This window comes from Protopterus annectens, chromosome 13.part0 (assembly GCF_019279795.1).
Source record: "Protopterus annectens isolate FY-2018-M chromosome 13.part0, PAN1.0, whole genome shotgun sequence".
Lineage (NCBI taxonomy): Eukaryota > Metazoa > Chordata > Ceratodontiformes > Protopteridae > Protopterus > Protopterus annectens.
In genome coordinates, this window is record NC_056747.1 from 932,262,734 (window position 1) to 932,284,057 (window position 21,324).

The 21,324-nt window shown below is 38.0% G+C and overlaps 1 protein-coding gene across 2 annotated transcripts in view; it reads right to left on the minus strand.

The window, feature by feature from the left end:
* FNDC1 (fibronectin type III domain containing 1) overlaps window positions 1–21,324 on the minus strand; it is a 541,793-nt gene that overhangs the window by 352,912 nt on the left and 167,557 nt on the right. For both annotated transcript variants that reach the window (XM_044054699.1, XM_044054698.1), the window contains exon 4: window positions 13,584–13,701. In XM_044054699.1, coding sequence (XP_043910634.1) covers window positions 13,584–13,701 — 118 coding nt within the window. The remainder of the gene's footprint in view (window positions 1–13,583; window positions 13,702–21,324) is intronic.

Consider the following 21,324-nt stretch of genomic DNA (forward strand, 5'->3'; position numbering starts at 1 on the left):
CTATTGGCAATGTTTTAAATAAAATTTGCTCAAATATACTCTGATAACCCTACTGCGTGATGAGTGGTAACTGCAATAATGTAGTCTTTCTGATACCACCTCCCAAAATACGCTGGTTTCTTTTTCATTTATTGCCCCTAGCACAAGGCCACAGTTGCAAGATCAAATTTGTCAGGCTTATGGGGGGGGGGGGGGGTTCTATTGTAAAATTTTCTGGACTTAATATCTGCTGTCCCACAAAAACAAATAAAGGCACATACATGACCAGGCTAATGCTGCCCCATTAACAGTGCCACACATTTTTAAAGTTACCACTGATATAAAATAATTAAAAAAACAGTTAGTTCTATGTGTTGAATAAGGAGAACATTTGGATAAAATCCATCCTATGGCCTCAATGCCCTCATCTTGTATATCATCATATTTAAAAAATGTCAGTTATCTGCCACAATAGATGTTTGCCATGGAGTAAGTACATCTTTGCATATGAAATCACAGCTCATTTACCTCCAATTTTCATTGCCAAAAACTGGAACACACAACCAAGCCATATTAGTTCTACTACCTCCAATTTTCATTTCAAAAAACTCCTGAAAACCCACTATCTAAATGACTGGCTATGCCCATGACACTCCCCAGGTTCATCTATACCATAAGAATGTTTCAGGGTTTCAGCTATGTGTAAACAGTTTTCTCCTGAAAGCTTGTTAACTCATTGATATTTACCTTACTGAACTTATACCTGTAACAAAAAAAAACATATGTTGTTTTAAGTTTATTATGTACCTCCATGATTTTCTTTTGTAAGAGTCATTAATCTCAACCATATTGTGTATGAATGCTATATGTATGCTCTATTTTTTGCTCTCTCATGTATTGTATTGTGTTACTGATGGAGATTTTCTCCCCGGGCCACCACTGAAAATGGACCTGTGTCCAGTCAGACTTTCCCAGTAAACAAATGTAAAATAAAACAAATAAAATGTAAATATTAGAGGAGACTGAAGTCTCAGCAGCATTCTGTATTCTGTCTTGGATCTGACAACAAGGACACTCACCCATCTTGCCTTGTTCTAGTCAGTAAGTAGGAACAGTAATTATTTTAGTCAATCAGGAATAGATAGTGAGACTAGCTAAATGCTATTTTTTATAACTGTGTAAAACTTTCCATCAGTGTTATTTTTAATGTTTCCTGTAACTAAAACCCTGGTGTTTACTGTAAATATATATTTAGTATTTTCTTGTTCTTCTATTATTTATTATTAAATATATTCAAACTTTTCATTGTGGCTGGTCCTTTTAGAAAAATATTTAAGTTTGAGAGTATTTGCATATATTTATTTGGCGATAACTCTGGCCAGTCCTGAAAGCCTGACTGTTTGGTCAACATTACAATTTGTATTAATATTAATTTCACTCAGTATAATTGGGTAACCTTTTAAGAGCCTTATAGAAACTGACTGGTGGCAGTGAATCTACCTTATAGCCTGTGGCAAAGTTGATAGAGCAGGTAATCTGTGCCAGGCTTTCCCAGGTGTGTGTGTGTGTGTGTGTGTGTGTGTGTGTGTGTGTGTGTGTGTGTGTGTGTGTGTGTGTGTGTGTGTGTGAAAACTGAATCTCAAACAGTGTGTGTGTCAGCTACTTGGGGTAAGGACATGAAGCACTGGTTTCATAGAGAGGGTGCTGGGGGACTTGCCTTGGACATCCGCTGAGGACCTTGCCCTACAACTATACCAGTGGGGAGTATAACTGGGGACTTAGAGGGAGACAGACAGAGGAATCCAGACCCCAGACTGTGTGTGTTTCCTGAGTGCTCTTAAGGGAAATTGTACTTGATGCAGAGAGATCTGTATCTGGAAATACTGAGTGTATCCATTTGTATTCCAAGTGAACGCCCATCTCCTGGGTCAGTGGTGAGGATTCAGGCTTCTTGATTACTGGCCCAGAGTGGCGACTTCACACAAGTGGATGGGGAATAGGAAATTTACACCAGGCCTGGCACCCATGTTCCTTATGGACAGAGGTAGCTTATAAATGCATGACACTTAATGTCCTATTTAGATACACAACATCATTATTCTTTCAGGAAAACATGGTCGGGGGGGGGGGGGTCTATTGTAAAATTTTCTGGACTTAATATCTGCTGTCCCACAAAAACAAATAAAGGCACATACATGACCAGGCTAATGCTGCCCCATTAACAGTGCCACACATTTTTAAAGTTACTACTGATATAAAATAATTAAAAAAACAGTTAGTTCTATGTGTTGAATAAGGAGAACATTTGGATAAAATCCATCCTATGGCCTCAATGCCCTCATCTTGTATATCATCATATTTAAAAAATGTCAGTTATCTGCCACAATAGATGTTTGCCATAGAGTAAGTACATCTTTGCATATGAAATGGCCCCCTATTGTTTGGCATCTACTTCTCAGAAGTATAGGCCAACATGGGAGGACTTTGGCTGACAAAGTTTGCAGATGACTGCAAACTGGGCGCCATAGTGGAAAGTGCATCGGACACTGATATCCTTCAGAAGGGACTCACGGAAACAGATGGCTGGTGCCAGAGCCATGGCCTGAAGTTAAACGCCAAAAAATGTATAGTCATACCCTTCGGGAAAAACAAGGTAACCCCAAGCTACCATATAGGTGGCAATCCACTAAGCACAGAAGAGGTTATCAGGGACCTGGGGACCCAGGTTGACAGTGGCCTTTCTTTTGACACTCACATTGCTAAAGTGGTTAGAAAGACCTTCTACATTGCCCACCTGATCATGAAGGGATTCACATCCAGATCTAGTGAGGTCATTGTTCCCTGTACTCTTCACTTATCAGACCAATGATGAGTACAATGCCCCATTCGGGATGTATCTCACCCGACATCTGCAGCAATGGGAGAGACCCCAAAAGTTCCTCACCAAAAGGATAAAGGGACTCCAAAATCTGTCATATGCTGCCAGATTGAAGAAACTCCAGCTCTATTCAGTCGCATACCGTCTGCTCAGAGGTGACATGTGCCTGACATACAAGGCCATGTCCAACCGGAATTAATGGACATGCTCCACCTCAAAAATCCAAATCCACCAAAACCACTAGAGCAAGCGACTTAAACCTTAGCGGATATAAATAGGGCGTGCTGGAGGATAGATTTATCACTCAGAGACTCCCTATGCTGTGGAATAAAATCCCGGTCCATGTGAGGCAGAGCACCTCGCTGACTCTGTTCAAGAGAAATCTAGACCTGTGCATGGGAGATCGTAGGTTTACCCCGGGAATCATCTCTGGGTCACTGCTGGACAGAGGCACAACAAACTAATGGGCACAGTATTTTTTCATATAAGGGGTGGCGTAAGCCACAATAATTTGGGCTAGGCTTATAAATGCCTTAGGGCAGATAGCCTAGTATAAACCTATGAACCTATGAACCTAAATCACAGGTATCAACCTCCTGTCCAAAATACCAAAACTGTCTGTTACATTGCTCCTTTCTATGTTCTTTGGGTTCCATCTTATATGTCTTTGAAAAGTCATTAAGAAAATCAGATAATGGAAATGGTACTCTTATACTGTCAAATATGTATGTCATATAATGTCCACCCATTATTTAACATTCCACTCAAATGTGCACTTATTTATTCATTTATTTAATGTCATATTTTTACTAGGAAAGTCTGACTGGGCCTGGAAGACCCACATTCATTGGTGGCCAATGGAGAAAAGCTTCATATAGGTATACGTAGAATATATCTGAGAAAGTTAAACATTTACAGTTCACAGCCAAGGATACAAAATGATAAGATACATATTCCATAGACACTTTCAAACAACAATTTCCTCCATTTGGTAGTTTAATTAACATCACACTTTTAGCAAGACACTACAAATCATGCACTATCACATTGTTGTTCATACCGTAATGGGCTTTGCCCACTTAACCTGCCTCTGCCTTCGGCTTGCCAGTAACACTGCTGTTTTCACTGAAGAAATTTGGAGAACAGCAGCACAGTTGTGTAGCTATTAGTGATGCTGCCTCTCTGTGCTTGGTTCTCTAGTTCTGATCATGAATTGGATACTGTCTGCATATAGTCTGTATGCCCTTCCTGGGTCCGGAAGATATTATGTTGGACATTCAAATTTCTTCCAGGATCATGAAGGCATGCTGTAGGTAAATTGGTAATCCTTCATACTGTCCATAAGTGTGCATGCTATGTGTGAGTGTGTTTCCTGCAGTGGGTAGGCCCCTATTGAGGACAGGTTTCATTGCCTTGCACATACTGAGTGCTGGCAGAGACCCTGGCTTCCTCTTAATGCTGAACTGGATTAAACAACAGTTTTTACATTGGTAAATAACATTGTTTATGCAAAATCTCTATAGTGCAGTACAAAGGCAACAAAAATGTGTGAAGCAATCAGTATATCTGGAAATATTATTGGTTCATATGTACTTACTAGGGTATTGATCTGTGATTATCTTAAGAAGCCTAGCCTTAAAGTCCCATGGCATTAAGTTAAGGCTGTGTATAATGACTTACATTCCCATGGCATAGAGTTAAAGCTGTGTGTAATGACGTACATAACCATGGCATAGAGTTAAAGCTGTGTGTAATGACTTACATTCCCAAAGCATAGAGTTAAAGCTGTGTGTAATGACTTAGATCCCCATGGTATAGAGTTAAAGCTGTGTGCAATGACTTAAATTGCCATGGCATAGAGTTAAAGCTGTGTGTAATGACTTGCATTCCCTTGGCATAGAGTTAAAGCTGTATGTAATGACTTAGATTGCCATGGCATAGACTTAGAGCTGTGTGTAATGACCTACATTCCCATGGAATAGAGGTAAGCTGTGTGTAATGATTTACATTGCCATGGCATAGAGTTAAAGATGTGTGTAATGACTTACATTGCCATGGCATAGAGTTAAAACAGTGTGTAATGACTTACATTCACATGCCATAGAGTTAAAGCTGTGTGTGATGACGTTTATTCCCATGGCATAGAGTTAAAGCAGTATGTATTGCCTTACATTGGCATAGTATATAGTTAAAGCTGTTTGTAATGAGTTACATTGCCATGGCATAGACTTAAAGCTGTGTGTAATGACTTACATTCACATGGCGTAGAGTTAAAGTTGAGTGTAATGGCTTACATTCCCATGGTATAGAGTTAAAGCTGTGTGTAATGACTTACATTCCCATGGCAGAGAGTTAAAGCTGTGTGTAATGACTTACATTCCCATGGCAGAGAGTTAATGCTGTGTGTAATGACTTACATTGCCATGGCATAGAGTTAAAGCTGTGTGTAATGACTTACATTCACATGCCATAGAGTTAAAGCTGTGTGTAATGACTTACATTGCCATGGCATAGAGTTAAAGCTGTGTGTAATGACTTAAATTCCCTTGGCATAGAGTTAAAGCTGTGTGTAATGACTTACATTCCCATGGCATAGAGCTAAAGCTGTGTGTATTGCCTTACATTGGCATAGTATATAGTTAAAGCTGTTTGTAATGAGTTACATTGCCATGGCATAGACTTAAAGCTGTGTGTAATGACTTACATTCACATGGCGTAGAGTTAAAGTTGTGTGTAATGACTTACATTCCTATGGCATAGAGTTAAAGCTGTGTGTAATGACTTACATTCCCATGGCATAGAGTTAAAGCTTTGTGTAATGACTTACATTCCCTTGGCATAGAGTTAAAGCTGTGTGTAATGACTTACATTCCCATGGCATAGAGTTAAAGCTGTGTGTAATGACTTACATTGCCATGGCATAGAGTTAAAGCTGTGTGTAATGACTTACATTCCCATGGTATAGAGTTAAAGCTGTGTGTAATGACTTACATTGCCATGGCATATAGTTAAAGCTGTGTGTAATGACTTGCATTCCCTTGGCATAAAGTTAAAGCTGTGTGTAATGACTTACATTCCCATGGCATAGAGTTAAAGCTGTATGTAATGACTTAGATTGCCATGGCATAGACTTAGAGCTGTGTGTAATGACCTACATTCCCATGTAATAGAGTTAAAGCTGTGTGTAATGATTTACATTGCCATGGCATAGAGTTAAAGCTGTGTGTAATGACTTACATTGCAATGGCATAGAGTTAAAGCTGTGTTTAATGACTTACATTCACATGCCATAGAGTTAAAGCTGTGTGTGATGACTTTTATTCCCATGGCATAGAGTTAAAGCTGTGTGTAATGCCTTATATTGGCATAGTATATAGTTAAAGCTGTGTGTAATGAGTTACATTGCCATGGCATAGACTTAAAGCTGTGTGTAATGACTTGCATTCATTGCGTTGAGTTAAAGTTGTGTGTAATGACTTACATTCCCATGGCGTAAAGCTGTGTGCAATGCCTTACATTGGCATAGTATATAATTAAAGCTGTGTGTAATAGTTACATTGCCATGGCATAGACTTAAAGCTATGTGTAATGACTTACATTGCCATGGCATAGAGTTAAAGCTGTGTGTAATGACTTACATTTACATGGCGTAGAGTTAACGTTGTGTGTAATGGCTTACATTCCCATGGCATAGAGTTAAAGCTGCGTGTAATGATTTACATTCCCATGGCAGAGAGTTAAAGCTATGTGTAATGACTTACATTCCCATGGCATAGAGTTAAAGCTGTGTGTAATGACTTACATTCCCATGGTACAGAGTTAAAGCTGTATGTAATGACATAGATTGCCATGGCATAGACTTAGAGCTGTGTGTAATGACCTACATTCCCATGGAATAGAGGTAAGCTGTGTGTAATGATTTACATTGCCATGGCATAGAGTTAAAGATGTGTGTAATGACTTACATTGCCATGGCATAGAGTTAAAGCTGTGTGTAATGACTTACATTCACATGCCATAGAGTTAAAGCTGTGTGTGATGACTTTTATTCCCATGGCATAGAGTTAAAGCTGTATGTATTGCCTTACATTGGCATAGTATATAGTTAAAGCTGTTTGTAATGAGTTGCATTGCCATGGCATAGACTTAAAGCTGTGTGTAATGACTTACATTCACATGGCGTAGAGTTAAAGTTGAGTGTAATGGCTTACATTCCCATGGTATAGAGTTAAAGCTGTGTGTAATGACTTACATTCCCATGGCAGAGAGTTAAAGCTGTGTGTAATGACTTACATTCCCATGGCAGAGAGTTAAAGCTGTGTGTAATGACTTACATTGCCATGGCATAGAGTTAAAGCTGTGTGTAATGACTTACATTCACATGCCATAGAGTTAAAGCTGTGTGTAATGACTTACATTGCCATGGCATAGAGTTAAAGCTGTGTGTAATGACTTAAATTCCCTTGGCATAGTGTTAAAGCTGTGTGTAATGACTTACATTCCCATGGCATAGAGTTAAAGCTGTGTGTATTGCCTTACATTGGCATAGTATATAGTTAAAGCTGTTTGTAATGAGTTACATTGCCATGGCATAGACTTGAAGCTGTGTGTAATGACTTACATTCACATGGCGTAGAGTTAAAGTTGTGTGTAATGACTTACATTCCCATGGCATAGAGTTAAAGCTGTGTGTAATGACTTACATTGTCATGGCATAGAGTTAAAGCTGTGTGTAATGACTTACATTCCCATGGTATAGAGTTAAAGCTGTGTGTGATGACTTACATTGCCATGGCATAGAGTTAAAGCTGTGTGTAATGACTTGCATTCCCTTGGCATAAAGTTAAAGCTGTGTGTAATGACTTACATTCCCATGGCATAGAGTTAAAGCTGTATGTAATGACTTAGATTGCCATGGCATAGACTTAGAGCTGTGTGTAATGACCTACATTCCCATGTAATAGAGTTAAAGCTGTGTGTAATGATTTACATTGCCATGGCATAGAGTTAAAGCTGTGTGTAATGACGTACATTGCCATGGCATAGAGTTAAAGCTGTGTTTAATGACTTACATTCACATGCCATAGAGTTAAAGCTGTGTGTGATGACTTTTATTCCCATGGCATAGAGTTAAAGCTGTGTGTAATGCCTTATATTGGCATAGTATATAGTTAAAGCTGTGTGTAATGAGTTACATTGCCATGGCATAGACTTAAAGCTGTGTGTAATGACTTACATTCATTGCGTTGAGTTAAAGTTGTGTGTGATGACTTACATTCCCATGGCGTAAAGCTGTGTGCAATGCCTTACATTGGCATAGTATATAATTAAAGCTGTGTGTAATAGTTACATTGCCATGGCATAGACTTAAAGCTATGTGTAATGACTTGCATTGCCATGGCATAGAGTTAAAGCTGTGTGTAATGACTTACATTTACATGGCGTAGAGTTAACGTTGTGTGTAATGGCTTACATTCCCATGGCATAGAGTTAAAGCTGCGTGTAATGACTTACATTCCCATGGCAGAGAGTTAAAGCTATGTGTAATGACTTACATTCCCATGGCATAGAGTTAAAGCTGTGTGTAATGACTTACATTCCCCTTGGCATAGAGTTAAAGCTGTGTGTAATGACTTACATTCCCATGGCATAGAGTTAAAGCTGTGTGTAATGACTTACATTCCCATAGCACAGATTCAAAGCTGTGTGTAATGACTTACATTCCCATGGCATAGAGTTAAAGCTGTGTGTAATGACTTACATTCCCATGGATTAGAGTTAAAGCTGTGTGTAATGACTTACATTCCCATGGCAGAGAGTTAAAGCTATGTGTAATGACTTACATTCCCATGGCATAGAGTTAAAGCTGTGTGTAATGACTTACATTCCCATAGCACAGATTTAAAGCTGTGTGTAATGACTTACATTCCCTTGGCATAGAGTTAAAGCTGTGTGTAATGACTTACATTCCCATGGCATAGAGTTAAAGCTGTGTGTAACGACTTACATTCCCATAGCACAGATTCAAAGCTGTGTATAATGACTTACATTCCCATGGCATAGAGTTAAAGCTGTGTGTAATGACTTACATTCCCATGGCATAGAGTTAAAGCTGTGTGTAATGACTTACATTCCCATGGCTTAGAGTTAAAGCTGTGTGTAATGACTTACATTCCCATGGCTTAGAGTTAAAGCTGTGTGTAATGACAATCGGAAAGTCACTGCTGTAATGAAGAAAATTTCGAGATTGTTCCTTCTCTGACTTACAGTTGGCCTATCTGTGATACTTTTTCACTCAGTTTTATGTCATTCCTTATATATTCACTTGGCTTGACCAAATCAGAATGTGAATCTTCAAGGTCAGCATCAGTGGTGCGACAGGTAGCACTCACCTTAGGTGCAGCGTTCTATTCCTATACCAAGTAGATCAGTTGCTGACACTGCAGTCCTGAGTGTGCCATCCTTTGAATGAAACATTAAACCGAGGCCCCATCTACCTGAGATGGTGGCAGCTCATGTTGATATAAAAGATGCTACAGTACCTAAGAAAAAAAATAGGGAAGTTCCCCAATGCCCTCGCCAAATTTCCCCTAGTAGTATAAATGTTACTTCAGATCTCCCCTGAAAAGAGGCTACCTGCCTAGTTGGACTAACCTGCTCAACAAAGGATACATAAATAAATTCACTGGATGTTGTTCGTATGGCCAATGTTTTTGGAAACTGTAGCATACCTGCTCTGGGATACCAATGCATATATAGAAAATTACATGACAACATTAATGCTTGTTAAATATCAAATTCAGAGAAATCAGTGACTGCAACATGGTATTGTTGCTGTATGCAGAGACCAGAGCTGCATAGTATTATAGGGCAACTTGTGTAAAAGGAAAACAGCATTGATGAACAGATGTTCTTGCTTTGTCCACGCACTATTCCATTAAGAGCACATGTTTGGAGTCAACAGGTGGTCTTTATAAAGATATGTGTTTGGTCTATTCCATTCCTTTTGGAAACAATTATTTGTACAAGTAAAGCATGTTGAGTAATATTTCTGTCATACAAACAAATTTCATAAAAGTCATCTGTCAGTCTAGCATACTGAATGCATTAAACTTCAAGGCAAGTCTACAGAAATGGGAAGGCATGTTATGTGAACATATTCTTCCTTATTACAAAAACACATGAGACTCTGGGAAGCTGTGATTCAGATTTAAATCAGTCAGATTTAAAAGCATGTATTGTAAAGTGATCAGCAAAAATCCTCAATAACTGATGTATTTATATGAATGTTGTCACATTAAATATGGCCATCTCACACTAGGTGATCCACATTTTCAAACAGTATATATTCTGTCTGAAAAAACATTACACATTTATTAGACAGTGTACCTTAATTGAAAATTATGAACCATCATATTTTTGTGTTCATGAAAAGTATGGAAATACAGATATAACTTATGGCATGACTTGTTTTATACTATGATACTGTAATGCCTGGGGCTGTTGGGTCAGAATCCAAAGGACAAGAAAGTAAAGCACACACACTGCATTGTAAGCTGAGGTGGTGCAGCGGTAGCATTGTCACCTCACAGAAAGAGGTTCTCCCATTCGATTCTTGGCTGAAGCACCTTCTGTGTGGAGTCTGCATGTCCTCCCCATGATGGAGTGGCATTTAAAAGACATGCGTGAATGGTCGTGCCTTTGTTGAAGGTTGGGTGTTGGGCTGGCACCTCGAAACAGTAAAAATCAACTGCCAATCATTAGTGTACCGGAGTTCCGCTGTGGCAACCCCTAACCGGGAAAAGCCGAAAGATAAACAAAACTGCAGTATGTTATTATAATAGCCATTTGACTAGAGACTATAGGTTGGTCACTGTGTGGAATTAAAGCTTTCTTTGTTTAATTAAAATTAATAGTGTGTTTATGTAATGGTAGTCTTCCATTTGCAAAATAGTTCTACATTTTATGGAGTAAAATGGTTAAAAGTTACACAGTCCATAAATACATGCTTTGAATGCTTTTGTTATCATCACTCTTGTTTCAAAATCTTAATAAAATATTTTAGAAAAAGAAAATAAAAGTTACTCAATCTGAAGTGTCGCTAATGTCATTCATTTCGTCTCTCAGTAATCTGCATATAGATTAAAATGAGTACAGGGTTTCAGACCAGCCCTTAACATTCAAAGACTCGTGCATCAGTGACATTAATGGGATATTGTCTTAACACACTTAAAAATAATTTGTTTTTCCAAAAAAAAAAAAATAAAGGTAGAATGGCTGGGTTGTTCCAACATACAGATGGCGACATTAGATACTAAACTTGTGAAAGCTAGAGAAGGAGATCTTTAGGTCACCCAAATGTTAGGGCTAGAATAAGATAGCTCATTGCCCCACATTGATTCAATCTGATATTGTTAGGGTGGTGGCTACATCTTACTTATTTTTGATAGGCTCACTCACAGACTACCAAGATTTTACTGTGGTTAGCCGCTCAAGCACTCATATTTCGTCCTATAATAATGTATCTATTTCTAAGTCATGCTGTCATATTGTTTACCTTATTTGCACTTACAGTGATCCTTATTTTAATTATGCTGTTCATTTCCATATTATTGTGCACTCATTTGCATACTGGTTACAGTATTTAGTTGCCTAGCATGACTCTGTCAATTGTATCTCAAAATCATTGCAACCCTGCAGTTACCACTTATCACACAATTTCACCTGCTATAACACAGCATTTGTTTCTGAATCTCAGAGTTTTTTGTTTTAAATTGTGTTTTCAATGACTCTGTATTTGTAGAATTTTTCTTAGATTGTATATCATAGCAGCAAGTGTTGAAGCAATTGAAATCAAACCAAAACTGAAACTGGTAGGCATAATTGCTTTTGAAAACAGCGGTTCAAAATGCAGCAAAGAACATGCATGAGCTAAACATGTCATTATTGTATCACTAGAAATTGCAAGCTGCAATAACGTTAGTATGATTACCTGCTTACACTGCAAGCTGCAATAACATATTAGAATGATTACCTGCTTGCACTGCAAGCTGTGATAACATATTAGAATGATTACCTGCTTACACTGCAAACTGCGATAACATGTTAAAATGATTACCTGCTTACATTGCAAGCTGCGATAACATATTAGAATGATTATTTGCTTACACTGCAAGCTGCGATAACATGTTAGAATGATTACCTGCTTACACTGCAAGCTGCGATAATGTTAGAATGATTACCTGCTTACACTGCAAGCTGCAATAACATATTAGAATGATTACCTGCTTGCACTGCAAGCTGCGATAACATATTAGAATGATTACCTGCTTACACTGCAAACTGCGATAACATGTTAAAATGATTACCTGCTTACATTGCAAGCTGCGATAACATATTAGAATGATTATTTGCTTACACTGCAAGCTGCGATAACATGTTAGAATGATTACCTGCTTACACTGCAAGCTGCGATAATGTTAGAATGATTACCTGCTTACACTGCAAGCTACGATAACATATTAGAATGATTACCTGCTTACACTGCAAGCTGCAATAACATAATAGAATGATTACCTGCTTACACTGCAAGCTGCAATAACATATTAGAATGATTACCTGCTTACATTGCAAGCTGCAATAACGTTAGAATGATTACCTGCTTACACTGCAAGCTGCGATAACATGTTAGAATGATTACCTGCTTACACTGCAAGCTGCAGCAACATATTAGAATGATTACCTGCTTACATTGCAAGCTGCGATAACAGGATGATTACCTGCTTACATTGCAAGCTGCGATAACATGTTAGAATGATTACCTGCTTACATTGCAAGCTGCGATAACATGTTAGAATGATTACCTGCTTAGATTGCAAGCTGCAATAACATTAGAATTATTACCTGCTTACATTGCAAGCTGCGATAACGTTAGAATGATTACCTGCTTAGATTGCAAGCTGCAATAACATTAGAATGATTACCTGCTTACATTGCAAGCTGCGATAATATGTTAGAATGATTACCTGCTTGCACTGCAAGCTGCGATAACATATTAGAATGATTACCTGCTTACATTGCAAACTGCGATAACATGTTAAAATGATTACCTGCTTACATTGCAAGCTGCGATAACATATTAGAATGATTATTTGCTTACACTGCAAGCTGCGATAACATGTTAGAATGATTACCTGCTTACACTGCAAGCTGCGATAATGTTAGAATGATTACCTGCTTACACTGCAAGCTACGATAACATATTAGAATGATTACCTGCTTACACTGCAAGCTGCAATAACATATTAGAATGATTACCTGCTTACAGTGCAAGCTGCAATAACGTTAGAATGATTACCTGCTTACACTGCAAGCTGCGATAACATGTTAGAATGATCACCTGCTTACACTGCAAGCTGCAGCAACATATTAGAATGATTACCTGCTTACATTGCAAGCTGCGATAACAGGATGATTACCTGCTTACATTGCAAGCTGCGATAACATGTTAGAATGATTACCTGCTTACATTGCAAGCTGCGATAACATGTTAGAATGATTACCTGCTTAGATTGCAAGCTGCAATAACATTAGAATGATTACCTGCTTACATTGCAAGCTGCGATAACATGTTAGAATGATTACCTGCTTAGATTGCAAGCTGCAATAACATTAGAATGATTACCTGCTTACATTGCAAGCTGCGATAACATGTTAGAATGATTACCTGCTTGAACTAACTGTTTTTTGCTTTTCATGTGCTGGGTCAATCCAGGTAACAAGCACAGACTGGGATGACATAATCCGGACAACTACATCACTTGGTTCGTACATTGCATCTTTCTCTGAAACAAAGAGCACAGATCACGATCAGTGACAGTACAGTGATGAACAATTTTCTTACCTCAGTATCAAAGCACCCTAACAGAACAATGTGCAAATATGGGTGAAAAGTATCTTTACAGGTGGTCAAGATAAGCCTCTCTGAGTGTAAAGAGCCCAGATCACAAGCCATCAAGGAAGAGAAGGCCAATGGCTGTTTTCCATAGGAAACCATTCTGGTGCATACTTATAAAGCACACAGCAGTGATTCCTTTACTTTGGGTGATATCTCCCTTCATCATGCTTATGCAAACATGGAGTTTGTTATATATAGGTTCTAGGGTATGTGGGCTTACAGGGTGCAGGGGAGTTTGTCCCCTGCAAAAAAACCCCATAGAGTTGGCATTTTCAAACATTTGTTATTTTTAGAAGTTGTGTTCAGCATTCTCGTTCTTCTTCATCTTGTCACTTGGGGGGTTCAAGGTGGATCGAGGTGCAACTACCTTAAGTTGCTGAGAAGTTGTGTCAGAAGAGAATGCCTAAGCCAACATGTTTTACAGCAGGAATAATATTTTTTGAAGTACTACAAAATACTGAAGTAGACGGAACTGTAGCTGGGTTATTTGGCACATTGTGCAGTTTCCTAAACCGATGGCCTCCTCAACTCTAAATTGAGAAACAGGAAAAAAACAAGATATTTTCAAAGGTGAATAATTATTCTGCACTCTTAAACTTTAGGCTACAAATGTAGCAAGCAGCTTACTACAGTAAAGCAATACACAGTGAGAGCTTCAGCCATGACTACTAATTTGGTATCAACATTCATTTATGAAACTTCAGTATCCTTGCAGCTTCATAACTCAATGCAGGTATTGCATTCCTACTCCATTAACACCTGCCAATCATGCTCCTCTGATAAACTGCACCCAGGACATCTGCCCTTTCATCTTACACCACCCTAGTTACATCTCTGGAAGCAGAAATGCACATTCATTGTTTATTTATTATCCTGTTTTTCTGTTTATGTGAATATGTGAAGGTATATGATCTATATTAACAAATACTTTACATTTTTACTGACCTAACCTCTCATCGTAATGTTTATACCTTTCACCACTTGCCCTCACCTTACTCTTAGCGTGAACTTATATCTTTTAATTTTTTTTATTTCCTAGCATTGTAGACTATACTTATAATACTTTTGTAGATACTGATTGTCATATTTAATCATAATTTTTTATTTCTTTTTATTTTGACATCACCGGTGTCTCCTAATGTTTATTGTACCCTATGCATTTCACTATCAAACTGTATGTATGTATGCATATATATATATATATATATATATATATATGTATGTATATATATATATATATATATATATATATATATATATATATATATATATATATATATATATATATATATATATATATATATATATATATATATATATATATATATATATATATATATATATATATGCGCGTGCGCGTGTGTGTGTGTGTTTTTAGTTACTGCATTTGTATTAGCATTTTATTTGATGTTGCTTAACTCTCTTGAGCTTTTCTCCCTGGGTTTTCACTGAAAATGGGTATTTATTTAGTCAGTCTTTCCCAGTAAACAAATGTCAATAAATAAATAAAATGAATAAATTATGTACTCCAGATTTTCTTCAGGCACCTGTTTATATATCAAATAATAGTATCAAAAATCACCAATGCTCTGTACAGCACTAAAAAGCCTAAATTGGTTAGAACTACCCCATCAACTAGCATATACAGAGCTTCTTATCCCCTATAAAAATTTCCAGCATCCATCTGTTTGTCCAGCACTCCATCCTCTCTCCATACCTCCCATTCACCACCAGTGTACCACAAGGCCCTAACCTTGGTCCACTCCTCTTTAACATTTTGATGGCCACCCTCCACACATCCACTCAACAGGCATCTCTAATACAATAAGCAGATGACCACACAGTCATATGCACATCAGACAACTTCACACATCTCCAAAAAATCACTTATTTAACAGACACTACAGCATAGCTTTTTAACTCTGTCATGCACAACTCCAAAAAAATAAAAAAAATAAAAAACACAAGCTACTTTTTCCCAAATCCCTGTTTCGTGAAAAAACAAAATTTAAAATTCCTCTCACTTAATAATGAAACCATTGAAATCACTTCTCAAAGCAAATTATTAAGGATGATAGTAGATGATGATGTTAAATTTGACCTGCATATACAAAATTGCATAAAAACACACCAAAAACAAGATACGCTTTACAGAGACAAAAACGATCTCACCAATGCAACTAAAACTCCACTTGCCACTGCTTAGCTCCTCCCCTCACTAATTCACATACTGCTCCCATCCTTACTAACCTCCATGCATCATGAAAAACAAAACTTAAACAATGCTACAATACAGTGGCTACATTTGCAGGAAATACCCCACTCAAAATCCAGCTCTGTACAGCACTAAAAAGCCTAAATTTTACTTAGAACTGCCCCCTCAACTAACATATACACAGCTGCTTACCACCTGTAAAATTCTCCAGCATCCATTTGCTTGTCCAGCACTACATGCCATTCTATACAACTATGTTCCCACTCGGTCATTATGATTCAATAACAAAAATGCCTCTCTGCCCACAAACCTATCAAATCTGCTGGGCATGGTCTGTACCCATACCATGTTGCTAAGGCCTGGAGCCTTTTACCTCTGTCCATCGGATCAGTATCCTCCCCCCTGTCCTTTAAAACTGTTCTGAAAGACTTCCTAGACAAAATCTGTCTCTGTTCTTCTTCTCCAGGACAGATTGAAGCCATAAATATAAACAAGTAACTATTCACACCTTACACATTCTTGCTTCCCCTTCTTCACTCACTTCCTTACTGCAATCAGTTTCTCTCCTCTGACAGCCTATCAAAGTATGACAAAAACCTGTTTTTTCCTCTTGCTTCATATTATAGTTCATGTTTGTATTATACTAACTTACTTTTAATTTCTCTAAAATGGCTCAAATGTCTCTAAATATTAAGACATTGTCATATAAGTTGTATCTATTCTTAACCAATTTTTTTCACATTATGTCTAATTTGGTATAATGATTTAAACTGTGCATGCCTTTCTATTATTTCTGAAGATAGCAGAATTATTGTTCTTAAAATGTTTTTGTACTACCTTGGTGCTTTTCTCTGTGACTCCACTGAAAATGGGTACTTACCTAATCGGAGGTTACTGGTAAACAGATGTTAATAAAAAAATAAAATTATCAATGTATGGCATTTTAAAACCCTAACATTTGTTCATGTAAGTGCAGGCACTGTGGCTAATGTTAATATATATACCCCACACACACACACACATATATATATATATATATATATATATATATATATATATATATATATATATATACATACTTAGTATGTGTCAGTATGCAGTAGTCACACCCTTTATGCTCATATTCTGTCACAAGTGATGATGCATACCTTTGAGAGTCATGGGCACACCCAGACAGAACCTGCAGACTGTGGATGAACAGTAGTGTAGCACCATTTGTAGGTATATACAGTATATACAAACCTGCAACAGTGCAGAGCATGTGTGCAGCCTGATTAAAGCCTGCTTCCATTAGCTTGACATGTCTGAGAGGCACTTCAGTATGATCCTGCCTGCAGCAGGCTGTTAACACATTGCACCTTCCATAATATGGTGATGCTGAGAGAGCCTGGGCAGCCCCATGATACTGGCAAAAGTAGGTTGCACAGGCACGTATCCTGCAAGAATGAAGTATCAATGCTGGCATCCAATGAGAATGTGGTGGAAGAGTAACAGCCAACAGACACACTACATCTGCACAGACAGCGACAGGTACTGTACATGTTAATGTCCATGAACCAGCAATGTCCAGTTTGGATATCTGGGCCCTGATGAGGGAACAATGACAGTGCAGTATCCCACATATCAAGCATGATGCATGCATTCATAGATTGTACATCTTAGGCTATGCCAGTCAGTGCATAGTTGAGCCAGACTGTGCATTAGATATTCCAACATGTACCACACAGGAGGTATGGAAAGAGGGTGGAGTCGGTCACAGTAGTAATTATGTCCACAGGTGGCTAGTAACAAAATGACACATTTCCATCTACACACTCTGGGTTGGAGAGCATATTACCTTAGTCTTAGTTGGGGTGTAAAGGAAATGGCTATTCTATGTCATATGCAATGCCTGCCTGTGATGGAGTGGGCATCCCACTATATGACATGGCCTGAGATGGACTTAGCAGTGTTAGAGCAATGAGTATTCTGTGCCACAGACAATTTCCACATGTCACATGTTTGGGTTCCATAATGTGACTATGATCTACAACCACTAGACTGTTGGTTGTAGTGGAACTCATAATCCAAACTGACAAGGATGGTGTGCAACTCCAAGACTGTGACTTGGATGAGATTCACACATGCGGTGTCCTGTCAGTCAAAGGTGAGCATAGTGGCTGTCCACAACAAGGGGTGATGGTGGTATGCAGTTCATGTTTATATGCAATTGGGGATTGTGTACCATATGAAGGCCCCCCACACATGATCAGTCCTGATATAAACCCTATCCTCACCTCGGGCAATTTTGCCAGTGAGTGCAGTGATGATGCCACAGCCAATTTTCCACAAGTAGTTGGACACTAAAGCAGCGTATACCACTACAGACCACATTAGATCAGTCATTACTGTGTCCCTGGCATCCATGTGCCCAGGGACACCAGATAACACTGGCTCCATATTGAAAATGTTGACACCTGAACTATCAAGTGCCAATAAGCCAAAAAAAGACAGAAAAAACAGAGAAAAGCAAATGGGAGGGTATCAATCAGGTACATGAGATGTGATCTGTCTGCATACAAAGCATAATTCACTGTAGTGGATTTTCTGAGCAGTCTACTGATCACAATGCTACCATAAACACCCATGTAGGATAGCAGCCAAATCATTTACTTCACTTTGATAAGCCCCATCTTGTAAATATAAATTCCTAAAAATTCAAATTCTGTGACTCATAAAGCTTATGAAATTCATTAATATCTATTTTAATAATAAATACAAGATCATCTATGTATCTTACAAAACCACTGCTGCCTAAAATAGGGTGGACTGGTTCTATAAAATGTGGACTTGTAGATATTAACATATAATAAGGAAGCAATGATCTCTTTCTTGTCAGCAATAACTTTCATGAAACTTAAACACATTGTGAGAGAGAAAAAAGAAGAGAGTGAATGAAAAGAATTGCAAGGCCTCACCAAAACAGATACAACTCACAGTACGCCTTTAAAGTGTGCTATAGAGGAATATAGACTTCAAATATCCATCACAATCCAGTGTTATTGATCTACTATATATCATTTGTTAGTTAATGTAAAATATCTATGATGTCTTTCACATATGAGAAATTCCTGTTCATATAATTTGTCAAGATTGAAATAATCAAAGGAATCATGTTGTGTGGTAAGAGCCCTCTCCAAAAATGATGGGTCTTCCTGGATGACGCACCTAATCTTTGTGAACCTTGGGCACAGAATAGAAAGAGCATTAAAAGGATGACAGCAGTAAAGCTTTGTAATATCATCCCTTTTTAGGATATCTAATTCTAGCCCTTGTGTGGAAATAGATAATTTGTGGTTAATTCCCTTCAGTGCATTCCTGTGAAGCATCTCATACTCTCTTATTATTATTATTATTATTAATGGCATAGCATATTCTTTAACAATCATTTGTAATACAATGACAATAATGCCACCTTTATCAGTTTGATATATCAGATATTTATTGTAATAAGTATGTAATCTCCATATGGTTTGCCACTCATTCTGCAGCAAATAAAATTGCTAAGGATTCTCCAAATACTTAAAAAAAAAAAATATATATATATATATATATATATCTATATATATATATATATTTTATTTATTGCTGTCATATTCTCTCAGAAACCTTTAGAGCTTTATTGTGAATTCTACGCATAAAAAAACTCTCTTGACAAGTATAAGTGGCAGATGAAACTTGTATTTAATTTTACAAGTGATTTTTCATGCTGCTGAAATGAATTTTTCCCATTACCATTCACTGTATCCTCAGTTGTATCATCCAGCAAACTAACAAGATAAATCCAACAAAGTAACACTGTCATCCCCAATGACCTCAGTGGAGTGGAACAGTATAAATATTTTGTTTGGGGAAAAAAAATAAATGCAGTTTTCTAACAAAATAAAATTTATTTTTATAGGGAGGGTGGCCTAATGGTTAAGGTGTTTGCTTTACAAACACAAGGTGCAGGGTTTGAGTCTCAGAAGGGATGATTGGGGCTAGCTTAAATGCAACCAAGGCAGTTAGCTTAGTACTAATCTATGAACCTATGAACCTATGAACCTATGAACATTTGTTTACTGGGAAAGTCCGATTTAGAATGAAGCCAAACTTCAGCGGAGGCCAGGGGAGAAACCCTCCAGACGTATGTCTTTGTAATGTGGGAGAAAACGGGAGTACCCCAAGAAAACCCACACAAATGCAGGGAGGACATGCAGACTCTGCATAGAAGTCACTCCAGCCAAGAAATGAACCAAGGAACCTATTGCTGTGAGGCAACAATGCTACCACTGTGCTATCCAAATACAGCCAGCAAAACATTCTCCACAAATGGTTGAGATGAGAGTACAGATAGGAAGCTTTTATTGAGGGAACTAAAATGTCACTGTCTAAAATATAGTCCAAAATATTGTGCATCTCAGGTGCATGGAACCAAAGGCTTGTTCTACAGCCGTTTTATTTACTGCAGCAAAATAGTCTGTCATACTGGCAAGAGAACCTCAGAACTAATATATGAAGTTCTGAATTTAAAACATCCACAGATTGAGATTATAACATTATGTCAGAAATTGTGTTAAAAGAATCAAGACTGAAAGGTGCTCAAAGGAAAGCAGAGAACACAGTGCTAACATATACAGGACACCAAGTAAAACCACTGGGCTGGAAACTATTAATGTGTGGATATGAAAAAACTGGATTAGTGTAAAGTGGACTGGTTCAGACTTGCTAGTGTATATCCCTCAATATGCAACTCCCCAATTTATGTTGCATATAAGAAAGCACTACTGACAGGTTTAGATTTGAGAGCATTATAGGTTAATAGAAGGTTACTAGGCTAATAGCCCTTACAAGCCTAGCCATATGTATCCCGAGTTGTCCCAGTTCTCAGTGGTTAGGAGCCACCCCCCAGGAGTGAATTTGCAGTGACCCATCCATTGCTCTAGGCTGTATTTGAAGAAGATCAATGAGGGGCTCTGTTTCACATGAATCGGAAGCTTGTTCCAGAGATGTGACAGTCTCTGGGAGATGTATCTATCTCTCCAGTATGACCTGTTCATGTCAGAGTCTAGGTTAAGATCTCTGGAGTGAGTGACCCTCCTGCAGTTTGATTTACGAATGTGCAGCATTTCCATCAGGGCCAGTTCAGAGACTGCCCTGTAAGCCAGGCACAAGTCACCCCTTAGCAACCTCTAGGAGACAGAATACAGTGACAAGGGTTTCAGTCTTTCCACATACGACTTGTTTTGAGTACCATGTAATTTCTTGGTGAAAAAC